The sequence below is a fragment of the Falco rusticolus genome, chromosome 8 (genome assembly GCF_015220075.1).
Source record: "Falco rusticolus isolate bFalRus1 chromosome 8, bFalRus1.pri, whole genome shotgun sequence".
Classification (NCBI taxonomy): Eukaryota; Metazoa; Chordata; class Aves; order Falconiformes; family Falconidae; genus Falco; species Falco rusticolus.
Genome location: NC_051194.1, coordinates 44,859,738 through 44,885,401, shown reverse-complemented (window position 1 = coordinate 44,885,401; position 25,664 = coordinate 44,859,738). Strand labels below are relative to the sequence as shown.

At 37.5% G+C, this 25,664-nt stretch overlaps 1 protein-coding gene across 2 annotated transcripts in view; it reads left to right on the top strand.

Annotated features, from left to right (window-relative positions):
* The window catches only part of SLC25A12 (solute carrier family 25 member 12), a 53,441-nt gene that overhangs the window by 16,924 nt on the left and 10,853 nt on the right, over positions 1-25,664 (top strand). For both annotated transcript variants that reach the window (XM_037398049.1, XM_037398050.1), the window contains exons 5-13: positions 3,445-3,584; positions 6,383-6,529; positions 7,569-7,707; positions 9,048-9,141; positions 9,765-9,849; positions 16,103-16,187; positions 16,648-16,806; positions 20,052-20,104; positions 20,298-20,378. In XM_037398049.1, coding sequence (XP_037253946.1) covers positions 3,445-3,584; positions 6,383-6,529; positions 7,569-7,707; positions 9,048-9,141; positions 9,765-9,849; positions 16,103-16,187; positions 16,648-16,806; positions 20,052-20,104; positions 20,298-20,378 — 983 coding nt within the window. The remainder of the gene's footprint in view (positions 1-3,444; positions 3,585-6,382; positions 6,530-7,568; positions 7,708-9,047; positions 9,142-9,764; positions 9,850-16,102; positions 16,188-16,647; positions 16,807-20,051; positions 20,105-20,297; positions 20,379-25,664) is intronic.

Below are 25,664 nucleotides of genomic sequence, written 5' to 3'. Positions count from 1 at the left end.
GTGTTTGATGGAGGTTGAGCCAGTCATGTGTATGCTGCCTGCAGATAGCTGCTCCGGCATCTGTCATTTGTTTAAAATGATTGGGTGGGGAAATTCTGAAGCAATCTTGAAAGAATGTGTGTCGCCTTAGAGGTAATGTACTAGTGCACTAGAGTAGTAGGTTTATTGTTCCTGGGGCTGATGGTAAGTTGAGTATGTCATCAGGCTGCTGACTTGTATGCCTGTTTGAGAAGAAAATTCATTGCTATAAGCGTGGAAAGAAAGTTATCAGCTCAGTAGGAAAGAATTCCACTGCAGTAAGGTGAGCAAAGAGTAGGAGAAGACATTAGTAAATGAGCAACATTTATTGACAGGGACAATGAATGCATTCTGTAAAATGTCATACTGAAATGAAAGGGTTTAAAAATAATTTGCTGTTTGCCCCCTGCAGAATAGCTCTGTTGGAAATTTTGAAGTACTTGTAGTTTATCTTAATTTAGAAGCATTACTAGTTTTGACTGAGGGAGATTTTGAAAAAAGCAAAAACCCCAGCATCTGTACCTTAATCTTACCCATTTTCTTTGTTGTCAGTGCTTTGCTTCTGCTGTGAAAAAAAAATATTAAAAATAAGACATTTGATCATAATGTAAAGTGGTGAAAGTGTAGGTGATGATCACATAATGTATAATTTCTGAAATGTGATTGTCCGTTCGCTGCTTCTCATCCCACAAGTTGTTAGTTGTCGTGATGGCTATTTTCTTTAATATTAGAGAACAGCCAACAGAATTGGATTAAAAAGATGTTTTTGATAAATTGTAAAGAAAGCATTGCAACTCGAGTAGTAGTAGTAAATTTTAGTGCTTTTCTAGAGATGTCTGAGAATCCCAAATGGCTTTGGAAAATTGCATTTAGTTTTAACTGTGTCAGTTATGCACAATTGGTACATGGTTTTGTTCCTGTACCCCAAGTCTTTCATAACCAAAGCCAACACAAAATTAATTAACCATTAGATAAAACAGTATATCCTTAATCTCATAGTACTGTAATACGTGCAGTATACATTACTGATTGTGATTGCCTGTGGAAGAAAAATGGATAAGGCACCTCAGTTTTCGGAGAAGCAACAGGCTAATTTGGATGCCATTTATTAAAGCTAGTTAGCCACTACTGGAATTCTTCAAGTACCAATGCATTTAACTATTGGATAGAAATTTATTAATTAATTTACAAGTTTTATTTTTATCTGCTGAAGAATCTTGACTTGTTATGTGTTAATGACTAATTGTAAATGTTTCTAAGAAGAAAAAAATCAATAGCTTAGGAAACTGATTCTTGGTTGTTTAAGTAGTATAAAGTTAAATGCTTGGATGAGAATTATGAAAAGACCAAGGCCTTAAGTCTAGTTTAAAATAATTGGAAGATCTGTCTATATTAGCATGTATGAATATTATATGAAAAAAGTGAGAGTCTAAGTAATCATTGGAAACAATTGAAAATTTCTGGCTGCTTCAGCACGTTCTTTCCTAAGTTCTCATTAGGGGAACTCCATATGTATTAGAGGTCAATGTTACAGATGTGTAAGAAGTTGCTAGTTGGCACCCTGTTTGTATATTGGTAGCCAGGCCAACAGCCAATTAAGCAGCCCTGCCTTCTGCACTGATCACAGTTCAGCGCCGTTTTGCAAGGTCAATAGTGAGCTGCACTTACGTGTTTGTGTTTGTAGTACATGGAAACTCTAGGTAGCTTGCTCTGAAGCAGCAGTGAGTCAGTGGTAGGTAGATAATTTAAATTTACATCTCCTGCATTCCTTGATTCATTATTATCAATGATGAATAAATCTGCTACAGACAAAACTTTCAAATGAAGTAGGCAAAATAAAATAGTTCGGCACTAACAAGTGGGGTGCATCATCTCTCATTTTCTTAATGCTCACCTTGCATATTGATAGCGATGAATAGATGCGGGCAGACAGTTACAAGTAGTCAGGGTAGTTTTTTAAGTTTCTTGTTACCCGAGCAACTCCTTTAGCCTACCTTGCAGTGGAAACTGTGGTTTAAACTGCAGTTTTTTGACTATGGACTATGTTTGACCTTTAAGTAAGGGCTAAATTACAGTTAAATCACTTCCTAGCCATTATCTGCCCTTTGAATATGTAATCTCAAACTAACTGTGAAGCTGGTGTTGTAGCCAAGGAATCCTACTTTGTATGTCCCTGTTCTGAGACAGGTTTATTTTGAACATTTCCCTTTTACTCACTCAAAAGATAAAACCATATAGTGCTTTGCCTCAGTTTGGTCTAGAACTAGTGGAATGGCTGTAGAATTGAAATAATCAATCAATTAGTCCTTTAGTATAGGGAAAGCAACATATTTACTCCAAGTAATAGCTCTTGATGTGAAGTTACCAAATGGTATTAAAGTTCTTATTGCATTTTGTCTTTTTAGCAGATCTGTTTACACTAAACATAGAAAAGGTGTGTTTTCATCTAAAATATTTTGTACTTTAAGTTTAAGCTATATGCCACATTCTATTGTGGTTGTTAGCAGGTCCTAGGTTAGTTGATAAAAACAAATCAATTCAGGTACTTGGAGGTGGGTTTTGTGAAGTGTTCCTGTGCTATGGGTAGACGTCGGTTATACTGTTTATGTGTATGGGTGGGTAATCCGCACAGAAAGCAGGCTTGTTTCGCAGCATGGCGACGCTGTGTATGAATAATGCATGCTTTTTTTTCAGATGAGGTTTTTGAATTCAGATAATATGTTTAGCATTGAGATTTCAATTGCACAGTATACATACGGAGAATTCCATATTCTGAAATGACAGTTTTTTTCTTTACTTCATTTAAAAGAGGACATCTCTATCTTCACTTATCTTAAAACATTTTAATAACTGAGACTACCAATTACGTTTTATAGGATTTGATTTTTGTGCTAAGGCCTTATCAAAAGCATCTAATAAGGTGCTTTCTGCTGAGTTAATGATATGTTTTAGATGTCATTTCTTATACCTATCTTCAATAGACATATTCAGACAGTGTGATTGTAATAATCAAGTTTCAATCAAACCGTACTTAGTATGACAAATATTGCGTGAGATTGTAATGCAGGTATTCGTGCTCTTGATAAAGGGCTAATTTGACTCCTACCAGAGACAGAGAACCACTATTGATTTTTATATCAGAATGCAAAATAGCTCTTATTTGTCATGTATGAGGGAAATTGCTTCTTAATTAAAACTAAATAAAACACGCACTCGAAGGTTTTATGCAGTAATACAAAAAGTATCACGTCGTGTCGCAAATGTGTTCTTACACAGCTCTGTAAAGGTTTTGTTAGCAATTATTCTTAACAAACTAAACCACTTCTTAAACAGCTGTTTAAAACATAATTTGTTTGTATCCTTCCTGGAACATTTGTAGATTTACTGTATCCCAAAGCTCACTTGTTCTTTTTCCCTCCCCCAAAGCAAATGTCAAAGAAATATTTGAACAATCTATTATTCATCACCAAATCCCTTTCAACTGGGACTGTGAGTTCATTCGACTGCATTTTGGACATAACAGGAAGAAGCATCTTAACTATTCAGAGTTCACTCAGTTTCTTCAGGTCAGTTATTAACCTTCTTCCAAAGTAGAACTGAAATTCTTTTAAATTTCTAATAATAACCTAATACCATTGTAAATTTCGAGTTTATTCTGGTAGTGATAATCATTATCTGATACTAACTCTGACAGTTCTAATGAACTGTTAGTTCTCCATACCAGTTCTGTAAGCAGTGTGTACTTGGTGTGCTTTAACTTGAATACTATCCTATAAAAGAATGGGACCAAATATACTGTTTATGAAATTAACCGTTTTACTGATTGTTGTTAATCTGGATTGAGGGTCTGTTTTTTCTGTCATTGGAATTTAATAGCAAAACTAACCTCTACCAGAGAAACATAACATCCTTAATATAATTGGTTGTTATTAACCATATAACCTCCCACATAAAGGTTTTAGCTTTTTCAGCATTTCTTTTAGTTTTATAAACATTATCCTAATGATTACCGTTTTGGTTTTTTTTTTTTTTTTCCTTTCACTGGCATGCATGCCACCGCACATAGATTCAGAGTTTGGTCTTAAATGCAGCCAGCTTCACAGGAGGCAAACCTGCTTTCCTGAGATGTTGCTGAAGCACCCTCTAGGGATCAGGCTTTAAAGGATTTCACTCATAGAACTGGACTTTGTGCTGAGCCAAAAAGTTGCAGTAAAAACATACTAGGAATTTAACGTTAGACTAGAAGGAAGTAAAGGGAGACAGCAGTTATAAAGGATGGAGAAGGAGGAAAGCAGGAGAAAGGTACATAAAAATTCACGAAAAAGGAGTTAGCAGAATTGTAGGTAATTGCATAAATTCTGAATTCCATGAATTAACATGCAGTGATCATGTTATAATTTAACAGTTTTTTCTGTCCGGTAGACCTGGATAAATACAGGTGTTGCACTTCCAGAGCTGGCCTTTGGTACAAAACAGTTTTGGACACATGTCTTAAAAGTAGGGACTAATCAATGTGCTTTGATATAATCTGCTATTATTGTCCAGGATAAAAATAGATCATAGAATCACAGAATGGTTGGGGTTGGAAGGGACCTCTAAAGGCCATGTAGTCCAGCCCCCCCTGCGATGAGCAGGGACACCTTCCATTAAATCAGGTTGCTCAGAGCCCTGTCCAGCCTGACCTTGAATGTTTCCAGGGATGAGGAATATACCACCTCTCTGGGCAACCTGTTCCAGTGTTTCACTACCCTAATTATAAAAAAATTACTCCTTTTGGCAAGTCTGAATCTGCCCTCTTTTAGTTTAAAGTCATTACCCCTTGTCCTGTTGCAGCAGGCCCCACTAAAAAGCCTGTCCCCACCTTTTCTTATAAGCCGCCTTCAAGTGTTGAAAAGATGCAGTAAGGTCTCCCGGGAGATTTCTCCAGGCTGAACAACCCCAGCTTTCCCAGCCTCTGTCTTCACAGGAGAGGTGCTCCCTGCTGATCATTCTGTGGCCCACCTCTGGAACTACTCTGACAGCTCCATGTCTTTCTTGTGCTGAGCTGTATCTAGATCAAGAGCAGATGTAGAAAAACATACCTAACTAATGGGATCTGAAGCCTGTATTGTAGATTGAGATACTGGAGTTTGGCACAGTCTTTCAAGGCTGTGGTATAACTCGATGTTACTTTCAGGAGTAAACTGTGTCCTACATTTGATACTGCGTTATTTTAAGTATCCCAGGCACAAACTTGGGACACTAGTGTAGAAGCAAAACATATTGCTGGTGAGAAGAATCTTTCTGCTGGGAACCCAGAGCAAAGTGGTAAATTTCTGTTCTGTTTTTGTGTTTATTGTTCCAGGATACTGTCATGTAAGATACAGTAACCTCTTACTGCCATAATATAATAAAAATCCTTAGTAGGGAAAGGTAGTGTGGGCTGCAGTAATTTCAACATGTGCACAAATCGGATATTGTTGTCCCTCCTTTCAGATCAGGTTGTTTTTCTTATTTGGTCTAACAGCATCTTGTGGGGTTTGGGACTTGTATCAGAGCAGGTTTGTTGCACCTTAATCTAGAAAACCTTCATCTTGAGGTTATAAGAGTTGAGAAATTACTGTAAAGGTGATATAAGCTAGATAGTTTGCCCTCTTCTTACTGTCTGTCAGAACATGGTTATTATTTTAGCTGCTTCTAGAGTTCTGAATGACAGCTGAATCTGCTTTATTGTGTGCTTGAATAGAAGGAAACAACTTTTTCTGGACATAGAATTTACAACCATCGTTATTATCTTGGGGTTAGGTTACTGCAGTGTGCTTTATATGAAGGTTTTTACAGATTGTATAGGAGTTTTGAAATGCCTGAAATGAGTGACCATTTCTGACATTATGGGAGGTAGCTGTTGGGGGCAATCTAAATCTATATTATGTAATTTTCACTGTCCTCCTGTTTATTTTCAATGAGTTAGTTTATAACAGTCCAGTCATATTTCATCTTGGATGTGTAAGAGATCAGCTCACTTTGAGTCTTTAAGATCAATATCAGAAGTTTCTCTAGCAGTTAAGTATTTAATAAAGGAATAGATAGTAGACAGGACATGGGTACGTGAAGTTTATTTCTCAGATCATTTGGTAAAAGTGCATGTTTCCATACAGTTGAATTGAGGCTTTTCTTTGACAGAGGAATGAATCTGTGGATAGAATCGGTATGCAGCTTCGTGTTTTATTTGAGCTGGCCTTTAAGTTTAAATTGCAGTTGTGCTGTGGTCTGCATGCACAGCTGTATTGAGGCATGCTGTAAGAATATGAGATTAGTGAGAGCTTTTTGAACAGTGAGTTACAGAATTTGCTTCTAACCTGCCATTTCTGAATATTCATTGTAGGAGCTGCAGTCAGAACATGCAAGACAAGCCTTTGCATTGAAGGACAAAAATAAAAGTGGTATGATAACTGGTCTGGACTTCAGTGACATCATGGTTACCCTTCGCTCGCATATGCTAACTCCATTTGTGGAAGAAAATTTAGTTTCAGTAAGTGTAAAGAAAAGTCCTTGAATTTCAGCGTTTAATAGCTGTAACATTTTAAGATGTTACTACTTCTCTCCCACTTTGTCTTCTCCTACCTGTTTATCACTGCCTTAGCGCTAGAGATTATCACCTTCATAACAGAGTGACCAGGGTGAAACATGGCAGTAGTCTTTGGCTGCAGCAGTGGAAAAGTTTGGTAGTCTGGTTAACATGCCTGAAGTGCTCTTGGAAACAGTCTGAAAGTCTGTTATGCTTTCCACTAAAGCGGGGCAAGCTGTACTTGGTGCAGGAAAAAATTAGTTTGGGAAAAAAGCATCTAATTTTCATAGTTTAATATGTGACAGATCTCAAAAGGTAGTGACTACTTAGTTTTGTCCTTTTATATACATCTGCATTCTTTCTCAGATCAGAATTTGGAAAATCAGTATGTAGATTGTAGAGGTAGGATGGTTACAGCTGTGGTAGTCTGGCAAGATCTGTAGGTGAAGTAATGATATAAAAGTTATAAACTAGAAGTATATAGTATAAAATGTATATAAGAATGAAAGTTATATAAAATATAAAGCAGAAACTTTTGTCATACTATTTTACCTATAAATCTTGCCTTGCCTAACTAATAAGGCATACTATCTTCCATAAAATTTGTAGTACCTAATTTAGAGTTTGAAATAAATGGTCAGTGCTGTATGAAATGCAAGAAGTTAGTGCCTTTAAAGTAGCATTTACATGCATTTCTCTATTAGAAACAGAGTATTGGAAAAATACTCAGTTGACGCATTTAGTGTGTGTATCAGATAAATTGAATAATAATCTACTTACATGATTATTTCCAGATAGTTTCCTAATGTTTGATTTTTACCAAAAAATATTATCCTGTCTAATAATTCTCCCTTCATGTTTCTATTAAAAATACCTTTAAATTACAGGAATAGAAAGATCTTTAATTCTTTCCTTATTTGCCCAAATGGATGTTTCTGTAATTTGTAATAAGATGTTGTAATAGGGCTTAAGGCACTTAACTGCATTCATTTAATTTTTAAAGGTAGCTGGTGGAACTGTTTCACATCAGGTCAGCTTCTCCTATTTCAATGCATTTAATGCCCTTTTGAATAACATGGATCTTGTTAGGAAGATATACAGTAATATAGCAGGTACAAGAAAAGATGTTGAAGTCACAAAAGGTAAAGTATATTTCCTACATTTTATTATTTTTTTTTAGTTCTGTCCAGTTTGTAATCTGGTGTTGCATATGTGTTGGGGCAAGTCAGAAGCTGCAGTAGTATGCAAGGTTAGGGCCACTGTGAAAGTGTTTAAAGGGTGATTTTCATCCTCACTGGTAAGTAATGATTTTCAGCTAGCTCATTAAGGAGAAGAACTGGGATTCTGGCAAGAGCTGTGTTGGCCTTATTAGTTTGAATGGATAACTGCAATTCAGTATATTACTGAGAAGTTTACAGCTCCTTGAAAGGGATGCATGGTTGCTTAGAGATAGGAAGTTCCTAGGGAATGTGATAGAATGGGTTAATTTCAAAATCCATCATCAGTAATCTCCACATTTCAGCTCTAATTACTTTATCCATGATTAAATCCTTTTTAGAAAATTTGTAATAGTTTGTAACTTCTTAGTGCTTACTTATCTGAGTGGTTTTATATATGGTTTATGTCTGTTAGGACATAGCTGATCCCTGTGCATACGAAAGTTTGCCATATTTCAGTCTTGCCACAGGCATGCGTGGATTGCTTCTGTAGTGATTTTATGACAGATTTTATCACCAATTTTATTACCTGTATGTATGGGACCAGCCAAGCCTATGTGTGGTAAAAAGCATGCAAAGTTTCTTACCCCCTGGCTTCTTTATTTGGCTAAACTTCATGTGCTCTGCATACCTTTGACTCTAAAGGTAAGCATAAAATGCCTGTCCTTATCCTCCAAATTGTGCTAACAAGTTGCCTAGCAGTGTTTATTGGTACAGATGCATAAATACATCTAGCTTGGATGTGTGTTGTGAAAAAAAGCTACTGTGTTTTCACTGCTCAGACTTGTTTATTTTAAGTTGCCAGTTATGTTATGAACATGTCATATAATTTGGCTAGATGAATACCTAAGCTTGGGGTCATTCTGAGCTAGCAGAGAAAGAAATCTGCACATGATAGCAATAGATGAGTCAGTTGCCCTTAAAGCTGTGAATAATGGACCGTTACTCTGTTCTGTTCTGTTTTGCAGAACTTCAGAAACAAGAATCACAAGTTGTGGGTGTGGTTTTATTAAGCTTGATAATAGGAGGATTTTTGTTGATTTTGAAATCTTGCTGTAAATCAGCTGTGAAGTCAGACTTGCTCTGCGTTGCAAAGGCCTGTTTTGAGATAGATGTTCTAAAGATATCTTTTCCCTTTGCATTATGGATTTTGCTTCTTGGTGATAGATTTTATTTTTATGATATTAAAGTTACTTGTGAGCATTTAAAGAGGAAATTTGACAAATAACACAATTGCTTTATTTCTCTTTCCCTTTTAAATCCAGAGGAATTTGCCCACTCTGCAATCCACTTTGGACAAGTTACACCACTGGAAATAGATATTCTCTACCAACTTGCAGATTTATACAATGTTACTGGGTAACATAATGATTAATTTTATAATTTTACAATCATTATTTTGCTATTTTCTCTGTGAAAACTACTAATTTTCATCTTAATTTTAAGAAAATTTTTGTTCCATTTTATTCCATTACAGTAATTTATTCAATGTAACTTAGCTTTGCTGTATGCATGGGTTTTGTAAGTGAATTGTGTATATCAAGTGTATTGTAGGTATACATATAAAATAGAAACATACATTGCAGTAGTCCCAAAAGGCTGCAATACACTGGTATTATTAACACTTGTATTGATGATGCTTTGCATAGGTCTTTAACACATGTGAAATCTTAGGTAGGAATTACTTAGAAATTATTTAATTGATTTATTATATCTCTTATTACTAGTAATCAAGAACTTGCTTCTGAATAATCCAAGCTCCCTTTATCTCCGTTTGCAAGCCACAAGAAGAGAAAGCCCTTCTAACTCTAAGCATTCTTTATTGCAGCGTAGCAGACTTCTTAGATGTGCATTCAAATATGGCAGGTGTTTTTTTTTTTTAAACTCAGGATGTATTCTGTGGGATGTGGCCAGGAATACTGTATTGAATATGCTTGATGTTTTATCTAACAGTAATTTGCTTCTCTCCGCCTTGTGTAAAGGCGCTTAACTTTGGCAGATATTGAGAGAATAGCACCGTTGGCTGAAGGTGCATTACCTTACAACTTGGCAGAACTCCAGAGGCAGGTAGGTAGAAGCAGGATAAAATTGTTGAAATGAATGTTTACATGTATTTGCATATGAAAAATACACTTTAAACAGGTTCCTAACAAGTGCAACTTGCTGTATGTGTAGCTATAAGGGTAGAAGCGGGGCCAACTATTGTGTCTAAACAAGATGTTAGGTGTCCTATTGAAGGATGGTCTGTTTAAGAGATGAGCAGGTATAGATACTTGGATTCCTTACTGTGAATATATTTATTCACTCCTGAAAATGCATTTTACTTCACTAAGTAACTCTGTAACTACAAAACTATTTTTAGATATTGTGGTGGGTTGACCCTGGCTGGATGCCAGGTGCCCACCAAAGCTGCTTTATCGCTCCCCTCCTCAGCTGGGTAGGGGAGAGAAAATATAACAAGAGGCTTTGTGGGTCGAGATAAGCACAGGGAGATGACTCAGCAGTTACCATCACTGGCAAAACAGACTCAACTTGGGGAAATTAGTTTAATTTATTACCAGTCAAAATCAGAGTAGGATAAAAAGAAAATAAACCCTAAACCTTAAAAGACCTCCCCCGCTGCTTCTTCCCAGGCTCAACTTCACTCCTGATTTCTCTGCCTCCTCCCCCCAGCAGCACAAGGGGATGAGGAATGGGGCTGTGGTCAGTTCATCAGGGAGGGCTCCTCACACTCCTCTCCTGCTCCAGTGTGGGGTCCCTCCTGTGGGAAATAGTTCTCCATGAACTTCTCCAATGTGACTTCTTCCCATGGGCTGCATCATGAGCTGCTCCAGCCTGGGTCCCTTCCATGGGTGCAGTCATTCAGGAACAGACTGCTCCAGCGTGGGTCCCCCATGGCGTCACAGGTCCTGCCAGCAACCCTGCTGCAGCGTGGGCTTCCCAGGAGGTCACAGCCTCCTTCAGGCATCCACCTGCTCTGGCTTGAGGTTCTCAATGGGCTGCAGGTGGATATCTGCTCCACCATGGACCTTGATGGGCTGCAGGGGCACAGCCTGCCTCACCATGGTCTTCACCAGGGGCTGCCGGGTAAGCTCTGCTCTGGTGCCTGGAGCCCCTCCTGCTCCTCCTCCTGCACTGATCTTGGGTGTCTGCAGAGTTGCTGCTCTCCCATAGTCTCACTCCTCTCTCCAGCTGCAACTGCTGTTGCACAGCAACTCTTTTTTCACCCCCTTAAATATGCTGTCCCAGAGGTGCTACTACTGTTGCTGAAGGACTCAGCCTCAGCCAGTGCAGGTCTGTCTTGGAGCCAGCTTGGAGACACTGGGGAAGCTTCTGGCATCGTCTCACAGAAGCCGCCCCTGTAGCCAGCGCCTGCAACAAAAACCTTGCCATGCAAACCCGATACAGATAGTAAAAAATATGACTCTTAAATGCAAGTCTTACAAATGTGTTCTTTTTTTAAAAAAGGCATGAATGATTGGCGTAACCGTTTATCTAAAGTGATCACTAAATTGTGCAGTAGTTGTTGGCTATCTGACCTAGGCAGTAGAACGGGAATTCAGATTTGTTGGGACTGATGAAAAATATTGGTGTAGAATGTTAACCCTCTATTTCACCAGACCTTTATTTTACATTCATGTTTGCTAGCTTTGCTTTTATCATAGTTGCCTTATTAAACATACACATGTATAGTACAGCATAAGACTCCCAGCCCATGCGGTAGGATTTTGAATGTAAGTTGTTTCTTACTGCAGTGACTCTTTGTACAACTGTAAGAACTATAAGATTTAGGACCAAATATTATGCATGTGTTTAGCTTATATTTAGACTTTCCACCACAGTTAACTGGGTACCGTACTGTTCACCTCCAGCAGTGTATCTTTCAAGTTTGTGTTGAAAATGCATCTAGGTTTTGGCAGCTTATCTTCATGCTATTTTTGTTTCAACATATAATCTGAGAGGTTTCCTTTTGCAGGCAGATCTGTCTAATGCTAGCTAAGCTGTGAATTAAATTTTACCTTAACCTTCATCTAAGTTTGAATCTGAAGTGCTGTTGATATTAAAGCTTGCAATATAATGGGGCATCTGCTGTGCTGCTAATAGAAATATTCTATTCTAGTCCATTCCATTGCAGAGATATTCTAGGGAAATACTTTTTTTGAAGCCTTTTGTAGATGACTGCTCTCACAAGAGTAGTTCAGGGGGAATTAACTCAACTGTTAATAATGTAAAGATAATAATGCGCTCAAGAAAATCCTTGAAACAGTTACACAGCAGATTCAGAAGAGAAGATGTGCATACATACCACGAATTACATGGTTGCGTAATCATAAAATATATAGACTGGTTGCACATCAGTGTTTATTATGCAAAACAAAACCCCAGGATCTGATCTTGAAAGTTTCTAATGCACAATCTTTTACTTATTTTTACTGCTGGAACTTAATGAGAAATGCAGTTCCACACAAAGCTGTACATTCTTGAGTAAGCTTTACAAGAAAATACAATGGTGTTCATCTGAAGCAGTGCATTTTTCTCCAAGGATGTCTCTATATCCCCTTTCCCTCTGTAATATACGAAGGGAAGTAGAATATAAGTCTTAAGATCCTGTATGAGCATATCCCATAGTTCTGATTAAATCCATCTTTGTGTGCTCCAGTAGATAAATGTAATTTTTCATCCTGAAGGTTCACATTTTCTTACAATGTCTGAACAGCTCCAGTTCTCTCTCAGTCTGTGCTAAGGGTTTATGGGGTGCCTACCAAGACACGTGAGAGCTGTCACTGCCAAGTGGGCATAGCCTGGCTTGAGCTGGTGTCTGCTCCAGCTTCCCACACCTCGCTTGGTACACAGACAGCTGATCTTCTTAGGAATCAGCTGCTGAACGGCCACATCTTGCAGCTCAGCATTTTTGTCCATCTGATGCTGGTGATGAGTTGTGTTAAAATTCTGGTCCTGAATTGCAGTGATTCAGCAACTGATTCCCAAGTAGCTCAGCCACCTGGGCTGTTGGGGCAGGAGGACATGCAGCTGCAGCAATACCTTTGTCAGCCATTCCAAACTGTGCTGTCTCCCATACAATGGAATTGAGATTCTCTACCCTGGTGATGCCAGTGACAGATAGTTCTGCTGCAGGGTGGTCTGAGATAAAGAGACAGTGCAGTGGCAAAATCACCGGTGCCTTGTTCACCACACCAATGTTCTGTATTTGCCAGTGCAGGAAGGGTCCCAGGGCTCTATCTGAAAATGAAAGCTTTTGTTTATAAAGCCTTTTTATTTCTCAGCTTGCTTTATATGTGCTCTGCAGAAAGGTTCCTTGAAACAGTTACATCCAATACAAAGTCTAGAACACGTATTGTGACAGGGAAGTCTTGCATTAGCTCAACTGCTATGGGTGAAAAATTGTCCTATTCGGAATATAGCAAGTCTTCCGCAATGAGACTTTGAGTGTATTTTGGTTACTGTTATTACAGGTGGATTTGATCATTCAGTTCTCTTTCATACAAATTGGTCTGAAATGCAGTGTCTGGTCTGTCCTTAATGTTACCACTGTCTTGTCCTTAGGCAATTAGACATACCTGAGCCAATGAGATAAGTGTCCAAAACCTACTTAGTGGTAAGAGTCTTCCTGTGGATTCCTGATGACAAGAATGACAGAATGGATTGATGCAGAAATGTATACAATGTTTATCCAGATTAAAAAATATTTTTGATGAAGTTTTGTAATTACATGCCTAACTGCCAACTTTGGTTTTAATGAAATCAATGTGTTTGTACTCACCTTTCTGAGTAGACACAATACTGACTTGTTTTGTTTGACACTTCAGAATTACCTTTGTAGCTTGGCATTGTTAGAAAATGAGCTCAGATAAGTGTCATGCATCACTAGAACAGAATATACTCTTTTCACGCTCTTGGAGTAATATATTGTATTTTCATCCTAGTCTACATTCTGTATTGAGAGGACAGCAAAAAGGAAAATAACCTAGTGTTCTTTGATTTATAAGGAGAAGTCTTTTACTAGATCTTATCCTAAGTGAACCTTATGTTACTTATTTAATTGTATTGACAAAATGGAAGATATCCCTTTGTGGAAAACAGAGATGTCATCTTAGCGAGGTTCTACTGTCCCTGGAAAATGAAACTAAGTCTGTAATAACTTTTATATGATTTTAAAATTCCTTGTTAAAGGAAAATTAAATTTTTACCTAAATTCACTCTATGTAGATTTGGTGGAAATGGAAATTAGCCTGCTTTCAACCATGTTTACTTTATTGTCAATTTTTTTCATTGTGTAAGATTTTCTTAAAGCCTAGCAGCTGAATTATCCTATGGGGATGACAGCTACAGTAATTTTCTGTTTATAAATATTCATGACTTGAAAGCTATAGCATTAATTACATTCATTTACATACCCATCTGAACACACAAGTAAATTGCAAACTTTGTGAACACTTATTTAATAATATAAAATTGACATTTCCTTCAGAAAGAATTTGATTTTTAACATCCAGCTATGTATTCATTAAGATTAATGTCTGAATGTGATGATGGATTTTGCTGAGGATTGTGTGGAGCTTAGAAGAAAAAGAATAACCTTAAAACAGCTAAAAGGAAGCAGGTGTGCTAAAACAGGAGAGAAATTTTGTGGAATGAAGAACCAGTCCTGCATCTAAGCCTTTTTGGGGTATTAGTATTGCACATGTCTTTTATTTACATGAATCAAAAGAAATCGCTCTGTATGTTCAAATTTATTTCTGTGGCTATTTTGTTTCTATTGTGATATATTTTTGGGTTTTTTTTTTAGATAGGAAAGTTTAGTATTTTGAGAATAGTGAGGACATTCTTCAGATTTATTGCTGCTATTTGTTTGTAAGGACAGTATGTTTGATTTATGCTTTTTTGTGCTAGTCTACATGTGCAGTTTGTAATTTTGGTGCTACCTGGAATTTCTCTGTTGTTCTCTATATTGCTGGGGGAGGAAAATACCTTGTGGAAGGAAATGGTGGTAGCTGTATCTTTTTATTTTGTGGGAAAACTGTATAAAAATATAATTCATGTTTTTTTACAGGTAATGTTTCCATCTTAGTCTCATAAGCTTTTGTCCTACAATGTGTGCGTACAGTGTAACAGTATGCAATAAAGGCAGCTTTTTGCACGTCCAATGTAATACCAGTCCAAACAGAGTAGCTTACACTGAGGTACATGCTGTCTTTCTGTGGATATTCCAGTTTTCAGAACTTGAGTAAGCTGAATGTAACGTAATTAAGTTGTATATATTAAGTAAATAACTTGGTGAGTTAGCTCTGAAATGTGCATGCAGTGATCTTTGTAAGAATTGATAATGTGCATCAGAGCAAAGATTCCTGTAGCAGTCTGAGATCCGCATATACTCCAGCTGTGCTGTCTGGAGCACATCTGCTAGTGATACAGGGTGCTTTTAAGAAAAGTTTGTGTTTGGGAGATGGACTTTAGTATCTGCTTTAATATGGAATGTAACAGTTACTGTCTTGGCCACTTACATAGCCCAGACAAGTTATACTGCATAGAAAAAATCTTCTTTAATCCCCTTAGTTATATTTGGAAGAAAATTTGGCCCATCTTGCATACTTTATAGTGCAAGTTTGTGAACGCTTACATCTTGTTTATTAGTTACCTTGTTTCTAATAACCATCTAATAATATGATTATGAGTCGTTGCAATTATTTTCTCTGCAGACTTGTATTTATTTAGAACACATACATATATGGTGGTGTATCTTTGTATCTGAAGTTACCAACTGCCTGAAAAAGTTTTGTGGAGAACAGTTTTGGGAGTAATTGACCTTTTGCTTTTTTTGAAGATTGGAAATGTTGTATTTATGCTATGTAGTAATGTGTATATATAATCTTAAAATATATCCCATGCTGATAGATGCTGTCTGCGAGATACTGAATTGCTTTTGGGATACTGAATTTTATTTGAGCCAAAAGGGGGTTCCATGCCTTACAAATTCAAAGGCAACAGAATGGAAAGTAGCAAAGGTGATTTGAGTTTCTGTCTACTTTTGCTTGACCATAGTTGTTTCAGTTATGCTAGGAATATGCAAGGAAGAATATTTTCTGGAAGGAGTATTTGAAACATGCACTTCATTCATTTGGTGTAACGGAAGTTACATAGTAATTCTGGTTTGTTTTTTTCTCAGTTTTAACATAAAGCTACCACTTTTTATCACATTCTTTCTGTAACGCTATAGAAGTGAATTCACAGGCATCTTTGTTTTCCCATGCAGATTTTCAAGCTTCTTTTTTTTCTTTTTTCTTTTGTTTTCCTCACACAGCAATCTTTTGAAGAGTTAGGCAGGCCTGTCTGGCTCCAGGTCGCTGAGTCAGCTTACAGGTTCACTCTGGGCTCAGTTGCGGGAGGTGAGTAATATTTCTGGTTTCTGTTTTCCAGCGTGGATTAGTTGAACACTGTCTTTCCAGACTACTTGGTCTTATCTAATGTGCATTTTTTGTTATACATTGAATTGGAGGATGGAACCACTTTTGGTTGTGCCATTCTCTTTCTTTTCTTACTGCTTCTGTTCTAGTATCTCTCCACATTCCCCCGAAACTCTCCTCCAGTAACAGATTTCCTTACTGGTAATTCGGAATGGTTTTCTTTGTTTTACATACCTTGTTTTATATAATAGTGTAATCCATTCTCTTTGAGACCTTTTTCTACGCTTTCAGTATTGTCCTTTCTTTCTTCCAACATATCAAAGATCTTACCAGCTTATATATACTTTGTGTTTAAATAAACATTGTAGAAAATCGTCATAATAGTTATATATTACACCAACAATGATGTTGCAGAAATAATACTGCAGATGTTTTTTTACAGCTGTTGGTGCTACTGCGGTATATCCCATAGACCTGGTGAAAACTCGTATGCAGAATCAGCGCTCCTCTGGCTCAGTCGTAGGAGAGTTGATGTATAAAAACAGCTTTGACTGTTTTAAAAAGGTTTTGCGTTTTGAAGGCTTTTTTGGTCTTTACAGAGGTAAGCGAATAAAAAATAGATAAGTCAGGGATTTTCTGCCTTTTTTTTTTTTTTTCTTAAATAACCTCAACAGCTAGTTTCTTATGGGAAAACCAGGAAACTTGATATCATGTACAATTTTACTTCTGTTATAGAGCTCAGTATGCTTCCCTTGAGCACTGTTCATCATAAAAAATTTCTCGGAAAAACTGGGCATTTTTTTGTTGTCAGTGATTTGTTCCTTGCTGGTTAGTTTTTTTAAAGTCCTAATTTCTGGGGTGTGAGTTTCGTGCACATGATTGTTATCTCACAAACTGGGGGCAAACATCCAGAGCAGATTAGTATCTAAGGAATAAAGATCTTTTTTACTGCATTATTTTTTTTAAGAGACAAAAGACAGTCATTCTGAAATGTACTTATAAATTGGATGCCAGATCTTATGCCTCATACTTTTGCAGGCAGTTGGACTTGTTTTATGATTTTACCCTGTGAAAAAGGAATTGCAACTTGCTGTTGTATTATGTTGCTCTATTTTACTTTAAAATATCAACAGTAGAACTAGTAAAAGTTGTGATTGAAAAAAATAAAAAAACTTACCTAAAATACAGGCTAAGAATTCAAAGCAACTTCTTATCAGTTATATCATACTGAAAGCTATCTCATGTCTTGTTTTAGCTTAGGAAAAGATTCTGGAAGAGTTTTTATGACATCAGTAAGGTGACTTACATTATTTCCAGAGGCTAGCCAGTCCTCTGAAATTGATATTTAGTTGAATTCTCTATTTTTAATTGTCATTCACATAACTGAATAAAGTGCAGAATTGTCATAAGCATCAGTAAGGTATTTATTAATTGACACGTTTTTTGTTTTTTGTTTTTTGTTTTTAGTTGGAGCAAAAATCACTGTTGTGATGATCACAGCCTTTTTTTCCACTTTGCAATGTGTTCTGTCAATGAAGATACTGGGCAGTGTCCCTTAAGGACAGTATCTGAGAAGTTTTTGCATGTAGAAGTCTGTGGATTCAGGCTAAAGAGTTTTTTGTAATCTTGCAGGATTTTGCTGTGTGAGTGAGGGAGGAATATGTCAGTGAAAATATTAATGAAACAGCTGTAATCTCTATAAATTACATTTTACTGGTCAATTGTTTTCCTTTCTTGTTGTTAAATCTCATGAGAGAAAATATTCCTTATGTTATGAGACTGTTTCTACAGTGCTGCTTTACAGTACTGGTTTTTTTCTTTTCTTGCCCACCTTCCCCACAACCACATGGTTTTGCACAGCAGCTTCTAAAACTGAATGTTATTTATATTTTTGTTTTCTAACCTTTCTCAAACACTTTAAAATCAAGAATTATTTTATTGATGAGTTGAATGGACTTGTTTGACAGAGTGTCAGTTTGTTAAACTTTTAATAGTCTGTTTAATAATTGCCTTTAAGGTTGTTTAGCACAGGAAGTTCTTGTTTCGAAAATGTTACAGTTAATGGTCAGTGTGTGACTGAGGTCTTGGACTCGTAGAATTAGATGGTCTGTGGGAGTGTATTAAACTAAACAACAGAAACATTTATGGAGTCGACTGTGGGTCTGTTACTGGGTTTTTATATTCCTGAGCTGGATTATCCTAATTGTATTGTAATAACTACAACGTACAATTGTAAGTTGTACAATGTAGTTGTTTACTGCAGTTTTAAAAAAATAGAACTTAATGCATCCTGGAAAGTTCATATTTTTAAATAAGAACTTCCATTTTTTGGTCAAGTAAATTTAACACTTTTGAATCCTGGCATCCAACTTCAGAACTAGTGAAGTATCTTCTAAAGTCCCTCACTAGATCAAGCAGGGTTGCAGGTTCTCTGGCACACCAAATATGTGTGCCCAGTGAGTTCAGCTGCATAAAAGTGTGTGTGGGGGTGTTTGTCTTCTGGTGTTTTGTCTGGCAGTTTTGGGTTTTTAAAGTGTAGGCTCTGCAGAGGTGGATTTTCTTCTCATGGTAGATCAGAAATCCAGGTTGGGAGGGCAGCACTTCCTTTTGTTCTTGTCAACCTTTCTTTGTATTTAATAACTACCTTTCCTCAGCATAGTAAGTCTGTACGTCACACAGAAAGTACTATGTTGGAAGAAAACGCTACACCGCATGTATTAACCGCAGCATTACTTTAGCTACGTTTGCTCTGAGCTTCCTTTTAGGAAGTAATACAAAAATTCTGCAGGTTGAGTACTTTGAGAATTTTTAATGAATTTTTAGCTGTTCTTTTCCCTTCATGGGTGGTGGAAAGCTGCATCAATACAGTTTTGTTGCTGTAATCTGATAGCTGATATAATTGGCGTGGGATTTTTCATTAGTTAACTGGCAAATACTTGTGACAAACTGATATTCCATAACCATGGAATAACATTAGGAAATGACCCACTTCTAATAAAAATAAACCTTTTAAGTTTTATAATCTGTACATGTGCCAAAATGATTGTGGAGAAAATGGGTTTAAAAATAACAGATGCTGTTATAATCTTGTATGTTAGAAAGTTAAGACTGCCATCTACTGATTTTTTTTTTTTTTTCTTAAACCTATTAGTTCCTAGAAAAGTGTATGTGCTTTTGTCAAATGGCAGTTCATTTTGATAGCAGCTATTTTCCAGGAGCAAGGGCATTTTCAAAATCAGTTTCTGTCCACTAATGCTTCCTCTTGGTGAGATAAAGAATATACTTAATAGTAATAGGGTTTTAAAAAGTTCATGCTACCATGTTGGACTGAACAAGAAAAAATCCTTTATATCCTTAGTTGGCTGGAGCCTTTGGAAAAGTCAGGTTAGTTATTCAAGTAGAAGTGAGTTGGTAATTTAACAGTCATGTGTATATCTCACAATTACTATCCTATTTTAAAAAGTGGTTGTAAGCTTTATGGGAAAATGGTATTAAGGGGCTAAAAAAGTCAAACAAACTCTTATGTAGTACACATATCCAAGGTATATGTTCAGTCCTTACCTTTTTTTTTTTTCTTTTTTTTTTTTTCTCTCCTTCTGTACAGCAACAGTGTCGGACTTGACTTGGCTGTGGAAGGCAGATTTGGTCACAGTTCTAATTGCCATTTTCGGCAGAGATCTTAATATAAAATTATATGGGTATGAATATGGCAGCATCACATACTTAAATGCTATCCATCTTAAAGCATATCCCATGTGCAGAAAGGCATTTCAGTAGAGCTCTTACAAAATACTAGTTTCTCTATTAGGAAGATAATGTTGCCTTATGATGTCTTTGTTTCTATAGGCTTGTTACCACAGCTGATAGGTGTTGCTCCAGAAAAGGCTATTAAGCTGACTGTACGTATCTTTTTTTTTTTTTTCCCCTGGCATCCTTTTGTTTGTTAACATACACAGGATTTATTTCCTAAAATGTGTGAAAGATGACCACTTACAACCACTCTAATATGTATGGTTACAGATATACTTGATATATGTTATTAAGGAGGAAAAATAACTTAAAATTGTGTGTAATGTATTGTGTCTTTATTAGGTTAATGACTTTGTCAGAGACAAATTTACTAAGAAAGATGGTTCCATTCCACTCCCTGCAGAGGTCCTTGCTGGAGGCTGTGTAAGTATCCATCCTATATTCCTAGGAAAAATTGATTCTCAGTCGTGTGCGGTATAGTTGGAATGACAGTTAATGGGTGTGCTTTGTCAATTTGAACAGAACTGTTCTTTTTTTCTCCCAGTCACAAAAATAAAAAAAAAAAGTACTTTTTTCTGTTTGGAAAGCTTTGCATACTTCAGAGTTGAGTTCCCTTGGAATTACATGCTTGAACAACTTATTTTGGCCCAGTTTCTGACTTGTCAGTTTCAGCGGTGGTTTTATTCACAAAAGGCTAAGGAGAGGGTGCCTTTTCTCCCTTTCCATACTTTTGCTTGTGTTGGTTTAGTTTGTGGTTAGTTTGGAAAGATACAGGTACTCCTTGGGAAGGGATTATAGTGATCATGTTTGAGCTTCTTTTGGGGCGGGGGGAAAGCTAGAACAGTCTGAAAAATATTTCTTGCTGAAGATTTTAAGAAGGAAAAGAAATGTACTCAACTTGCTATATGTGAAATTTTTCTGGTTGTGAAATTGTGGAAAAACTGAATGAGGTAACATTCAGGTAACAGATATGAGTGAATTTTCTGTTCAAATGACTTTGTATAAAATGTAGCTACGTGACCAAACACTAACTATATCCATCATATAAATACAGTTTAAAAACAAATCTTATTTTGGCTGAGATTGAGATCTGTAATTCAGTGGATCTCTTGGCAATCTCTTAAGTGGGTTGAATTGATATTGATGGATTTCTTTTGGGTTTGCACATTGGCTAATTTCATTTGTGGGATTCCCAACAGTTGTTTAACCCTATAAAACATTTAAGGCTTGAGTTAGGTTTCTTTTGTAGCAGAGAACACTAATAACTTCCAGTTGAGTAGGCTGACAGGCTGGTATAAAACCTCCCCAGCTTACAACAAAACCTGGGGCAGAAAGGTTGTTGACCTCTGCAAACTTTTAATTCAAAGAAGCAGCCCTGAAGGGAGGCTGCTTATAGTTCTGCCTGATTGCATTTGGCAGCCTAGTACATGCTTGAGTCTTCACCTGTCAGTGTACAAAGTTTATTTTCTGAGAAATGTGAGAAAGCAGCTGTGATGTATAGCTAGCAAAAAACTAACCTTTTTTCTGGAAAGCTCAATAACACAGAAAGCACATACAGGTCATTTGTAACAGAGGTGAATATAATTCATTAGTGTTTTTCTCTATGTTGTTCTTACAAGTTCATAATTAAAATCAAACATCTGATAATCAGTTTTATTATTTTACATTCTTTTGTACTGAAACGTATAATATTAAATTCCATCTACGTTAGGGGCTTTTCCACTTCTTGGTAGGTACTCCTTTTTCAAAATAACTTTATTGTCTTACTGTAGTGAACATGCAAAAATGGAGGAGAAATCTGAGTTTCAGGTAAGCTTTCAGAAATTCAGATGTTTCTGTGAAGCTGAGCAGATTTATAATCTGTCCAAACACAGACCTTTCTTCTAGCTGTCTGTTTTACCTGATACTATCATCTCCTTTTTCAGAGTAGTACTTACCTCACTCAATCTGGGAGGATTTTAAACAAAGTTAGCTTTTGTAGGAGAGGAGTTGGCCACAGTTGAGCAATCTCAGGGATGTTAACTTCTTTGTAGCCTCCTCTGGATCATCTGATATCTTACCAGTTGATGACTTTTCTGTCTGTACTGCTGCTCAGTTCCACTTAGCAATTTCACTTCTTCCTAAATACCAGAATCTTTATTACTAAGCCTATACAATGTGTTCTAGAAGTCTGAAAGTATCAGTTGAGTGAAGCAGTAGCAAGTTGCTATATTAGTGTTTCTTTTTCTCATTGTTGGTCCTTTTCATCCTCATTGTGACAGCTCTTTTCTATGTTGACTTGCTTGGAAATCGTGTTGGTCTTCGCACTTCTGGTGTTCGTTGTGTACTGTTTTTCTACAAAATATTATGAGACCTAACTAACAGTTACATCCAGGGAAGTGCCACAAGTGAGCTCTGTCTGTTTCTACATGCAGGGTCATACAAGACTATCTGTTTGGGTGATGCTATCTTTCTTCATTTTTCCTTTGTTCTGTTCCTTCTCTCTCTGTTGGTACAAAATGATGGTTTACTGTGGGACTCTTTGGGTTTTATATATATAAAAATTATTTCAGCACATGGGTTTGGGTAACTTGGTTCTTTGTGGCTTTTCTTTATTGTTTGACACTTAAATATTTTGCTAATAGGACACTATAAATATAGGATAAATTCAAAACATGCTTTTTACCTTGTCATAATATCAGAAGAAACAGCATCATGCCCGTATGTAGTTCTCAGAGATGTACTTATTACTGTCTCTGACCATCACTTGCCTGTGTTTAGTGTTGAACATTCTCCTGATTAACAGGAACAATTCACTTTTTCACCATTTCTGGCATGGAACTGGTAGTGGATGAGCAAGATGAGGAAGCCATATTTTCAGCCGTTTTATAGAGCTTACAGCAGAGGCCTTCCTGATCTTTGAAGGCCCACCCCCTTGGGAGCCGTACAGAAGCACGCCATGCATGCCACAGTCCTCAACCGGGAACCAAAAAAATTCTTGTGAGGAAGAGGAGGCAGCTTGCGAGAGGCTGCAGCAGACCTAGCAAATTCTCCTCCCTGGATGGCAGTGCCATAGCAAAGCCTACGTATGGTGTTATGGTCTTCTAAGACCCACCCGTGAGGACAGGTGAAACCTTTTGACATTAATACAGTAGTGATTCAAGAGAACCTGTCTAGGCTGTTCAGTGTCCTCAGCTCTGGCGTGTCTGCGAGAAGTGCTCTGCCATCCAGCAGAGGGGCTGCCCACAGCCATGTGCCTTCTCCAGAAACAGTAACTTCAAGAGACTGGATCTCTTTGGCCAGAACCTTACCTCTCAGGCCCCAATTATTCTCAGCTCTTATAAACTGATGGAATAAACTCCCGTTCCCAGTGAGAGGAAATGTCTCATTCTTGTGTCTGTCAACAAAGACACTGCCCCACACAGCAGCCTCTGCGTATGGTCAGCTGCTGGTCTGCTGCTGGTCTGCTGTGGTTCCTTCCTTGCTGCAGGGAAGGGACCTCCTGTGGGCAGCCTGTGCCCTGTGCTCCGTGAAACCTACCTGCTAGCCACTGGGCAGCGTAAATGGCACTGGGAAGTACAGGGTCTGCTCTGCCAGAGCCCACTATTCCCAGCTGCTCCCAAACTGTGTGTGAAAACTGCAGAAGAGCTATGTGGGACAGCCTGGTTAAGAGTGCTCATGTCATACCCGTCAATGAGAGGGCTGTGGTCCCTGGTGGATGAAACTGATATCCCATCTTCCTACCTTCCAGAGAGTATGCTGGTTTGTTAATCATCAACAGCACTACCCACACTGATGCATGTTCAGAGCAAACAGTTTCTTTCCCTACTGTTACTGTAATTAATTGAATTACATTTCATTGTAATTCAGTGATTAGCCTGCATTCTTGCCTTTGGAGTTTTCAGCTACCATTAGCTTTGAGTTGCAGGGAGACTGAGTGAGGCTTTGGCAATGCCTGCCTGTATCCCGAGAGCGGCTGGGGAAGGAGAGAGCGCATACCTGATATGGACAGTGCTTCCCAAAGGAACTTACACGCATGACACATGTGAGTACATCGTGAAGGGCAAGATGCTGCAGGGCAGCTGTTCGTCCTCAGCTGGGAAGCAGTGTTGAAGTAGACATCTAATGTTATGTAAATGATTCATAAGTACTGTTACAGTAGACAAAGATGCTGTGATTTTAAGCTGTAATTCCTGAGTTACACAAGAAGAAAAGGATTCTTTCCATCAGTGCGATTTGCATGGTGCTTAGCATTTTGAATAGGTGAATTCTGTTTCATCAGAAAGACGTTTCCGATTTGTGCTGCAGGGAGGAAGAGGATGTGGGGTGCCACGCAGAAATGGTCTAGAATCCTTGGAGGTGTAGGCAGTGCATCTGCTGATGATTAGGAGTTGGGGTGGGGGGTGGGAGGATGTGTGTGTGTGTGTGTTTGCACATATATACACCTAGAGGTCTAAATTTACCACCAATTAAAGAACTTTTATATATTTAAATATTAAATCTAACAGTCTAAATACTTTGATGTACTTGTAAAATAATATTCATACATATTTTTACATATATACATACATACACACAAACACATATGCTTATCAGGCAAATAGGAACGTGTCAAGTATTTTTTTTAAAAAAAATAATTCAAAATGTTACTCTTTTTATTTAATAAATAAAAAAATACAGAATTACAGCTGTCAGACTACTTTTCCTTCAAGATCTTTTTTTAATAATACTTTAAACAGCAACAGTTAGAAGCAGAATTAAACTTCACTGCTTTATGTCGGTCTCTGTTGCAGACATTTGAAGTTAGGGAGAACATTATTGTTTAGTAGAAGAGACAGTAAGATTACTGTAGGTGCATGAACAATGACAGCTTTGCCTTGAGAAAGAAGTGCAAGGTCTTTTGATGTTTTTAAACCAGACTGTTTTAAGTAACTTCTTATTTTAGCTGCCTGTGTGGGACACAGTTGTGATCCAGGATGTGGTGGTTTCGAAAAGGAAGGAAGGAAGGGCTCAAAACAGGCCTCTCCCCCTCTGCAGCATATGCCTCTCGGGTGGAATTGGAAAGGGCAAGAGGTCTCATGTTGCAAGGTCATTTGTGTATTTCCTTTAGCCTTTGGCATGTCACGGGGCGTTTGCTGTGGGATCTCAAACTACATCTTTTCTCTCATAACCTTTGCTGTCAGATTTAGTTCCTTTATTTGCTCCTTGTAGAGTTATTTTACATGACATTAAGGTTAAGTAGAAGCTTTTATTACGGGTATTTTTGATGTGTATGAATAACCTCCATTCAGAAACAAATTTGTCAACCTTTTTTAAAGTGTCTGTTGTAATTTATGTGTGAAGAGAGGTTTTTATGGGGGGAAAATCTAGATTTAGTGCACCTTCTCCAAAAGAAATTCAAGGACTGCAATGTATACCTCTCTGTGTATATACATGTGCGCGTGTATTTAACATACCTAGCTGACAGCTGAAGTAAGATACTTTGAGAAAGAATGATGACGATTGCCAATGACTGGCGCAGAAGCGTGGATATTTGTATTGCAGCCCTGCACGCTGCCCGTTCATTTTTATTTGGAGATCCTTTGAGTCATTCTCCTGTGCATCCTCTTCTGGGGAGTGCCCTTCCTCAGCTCCCCAGGCAGCGCTGTCTGCATCACAGATTCTTTGTCAGATAGAGAAATGATCCTTTGCTTAAAAGGAAAACACAAACAAAAAACAACCCTCAAATTT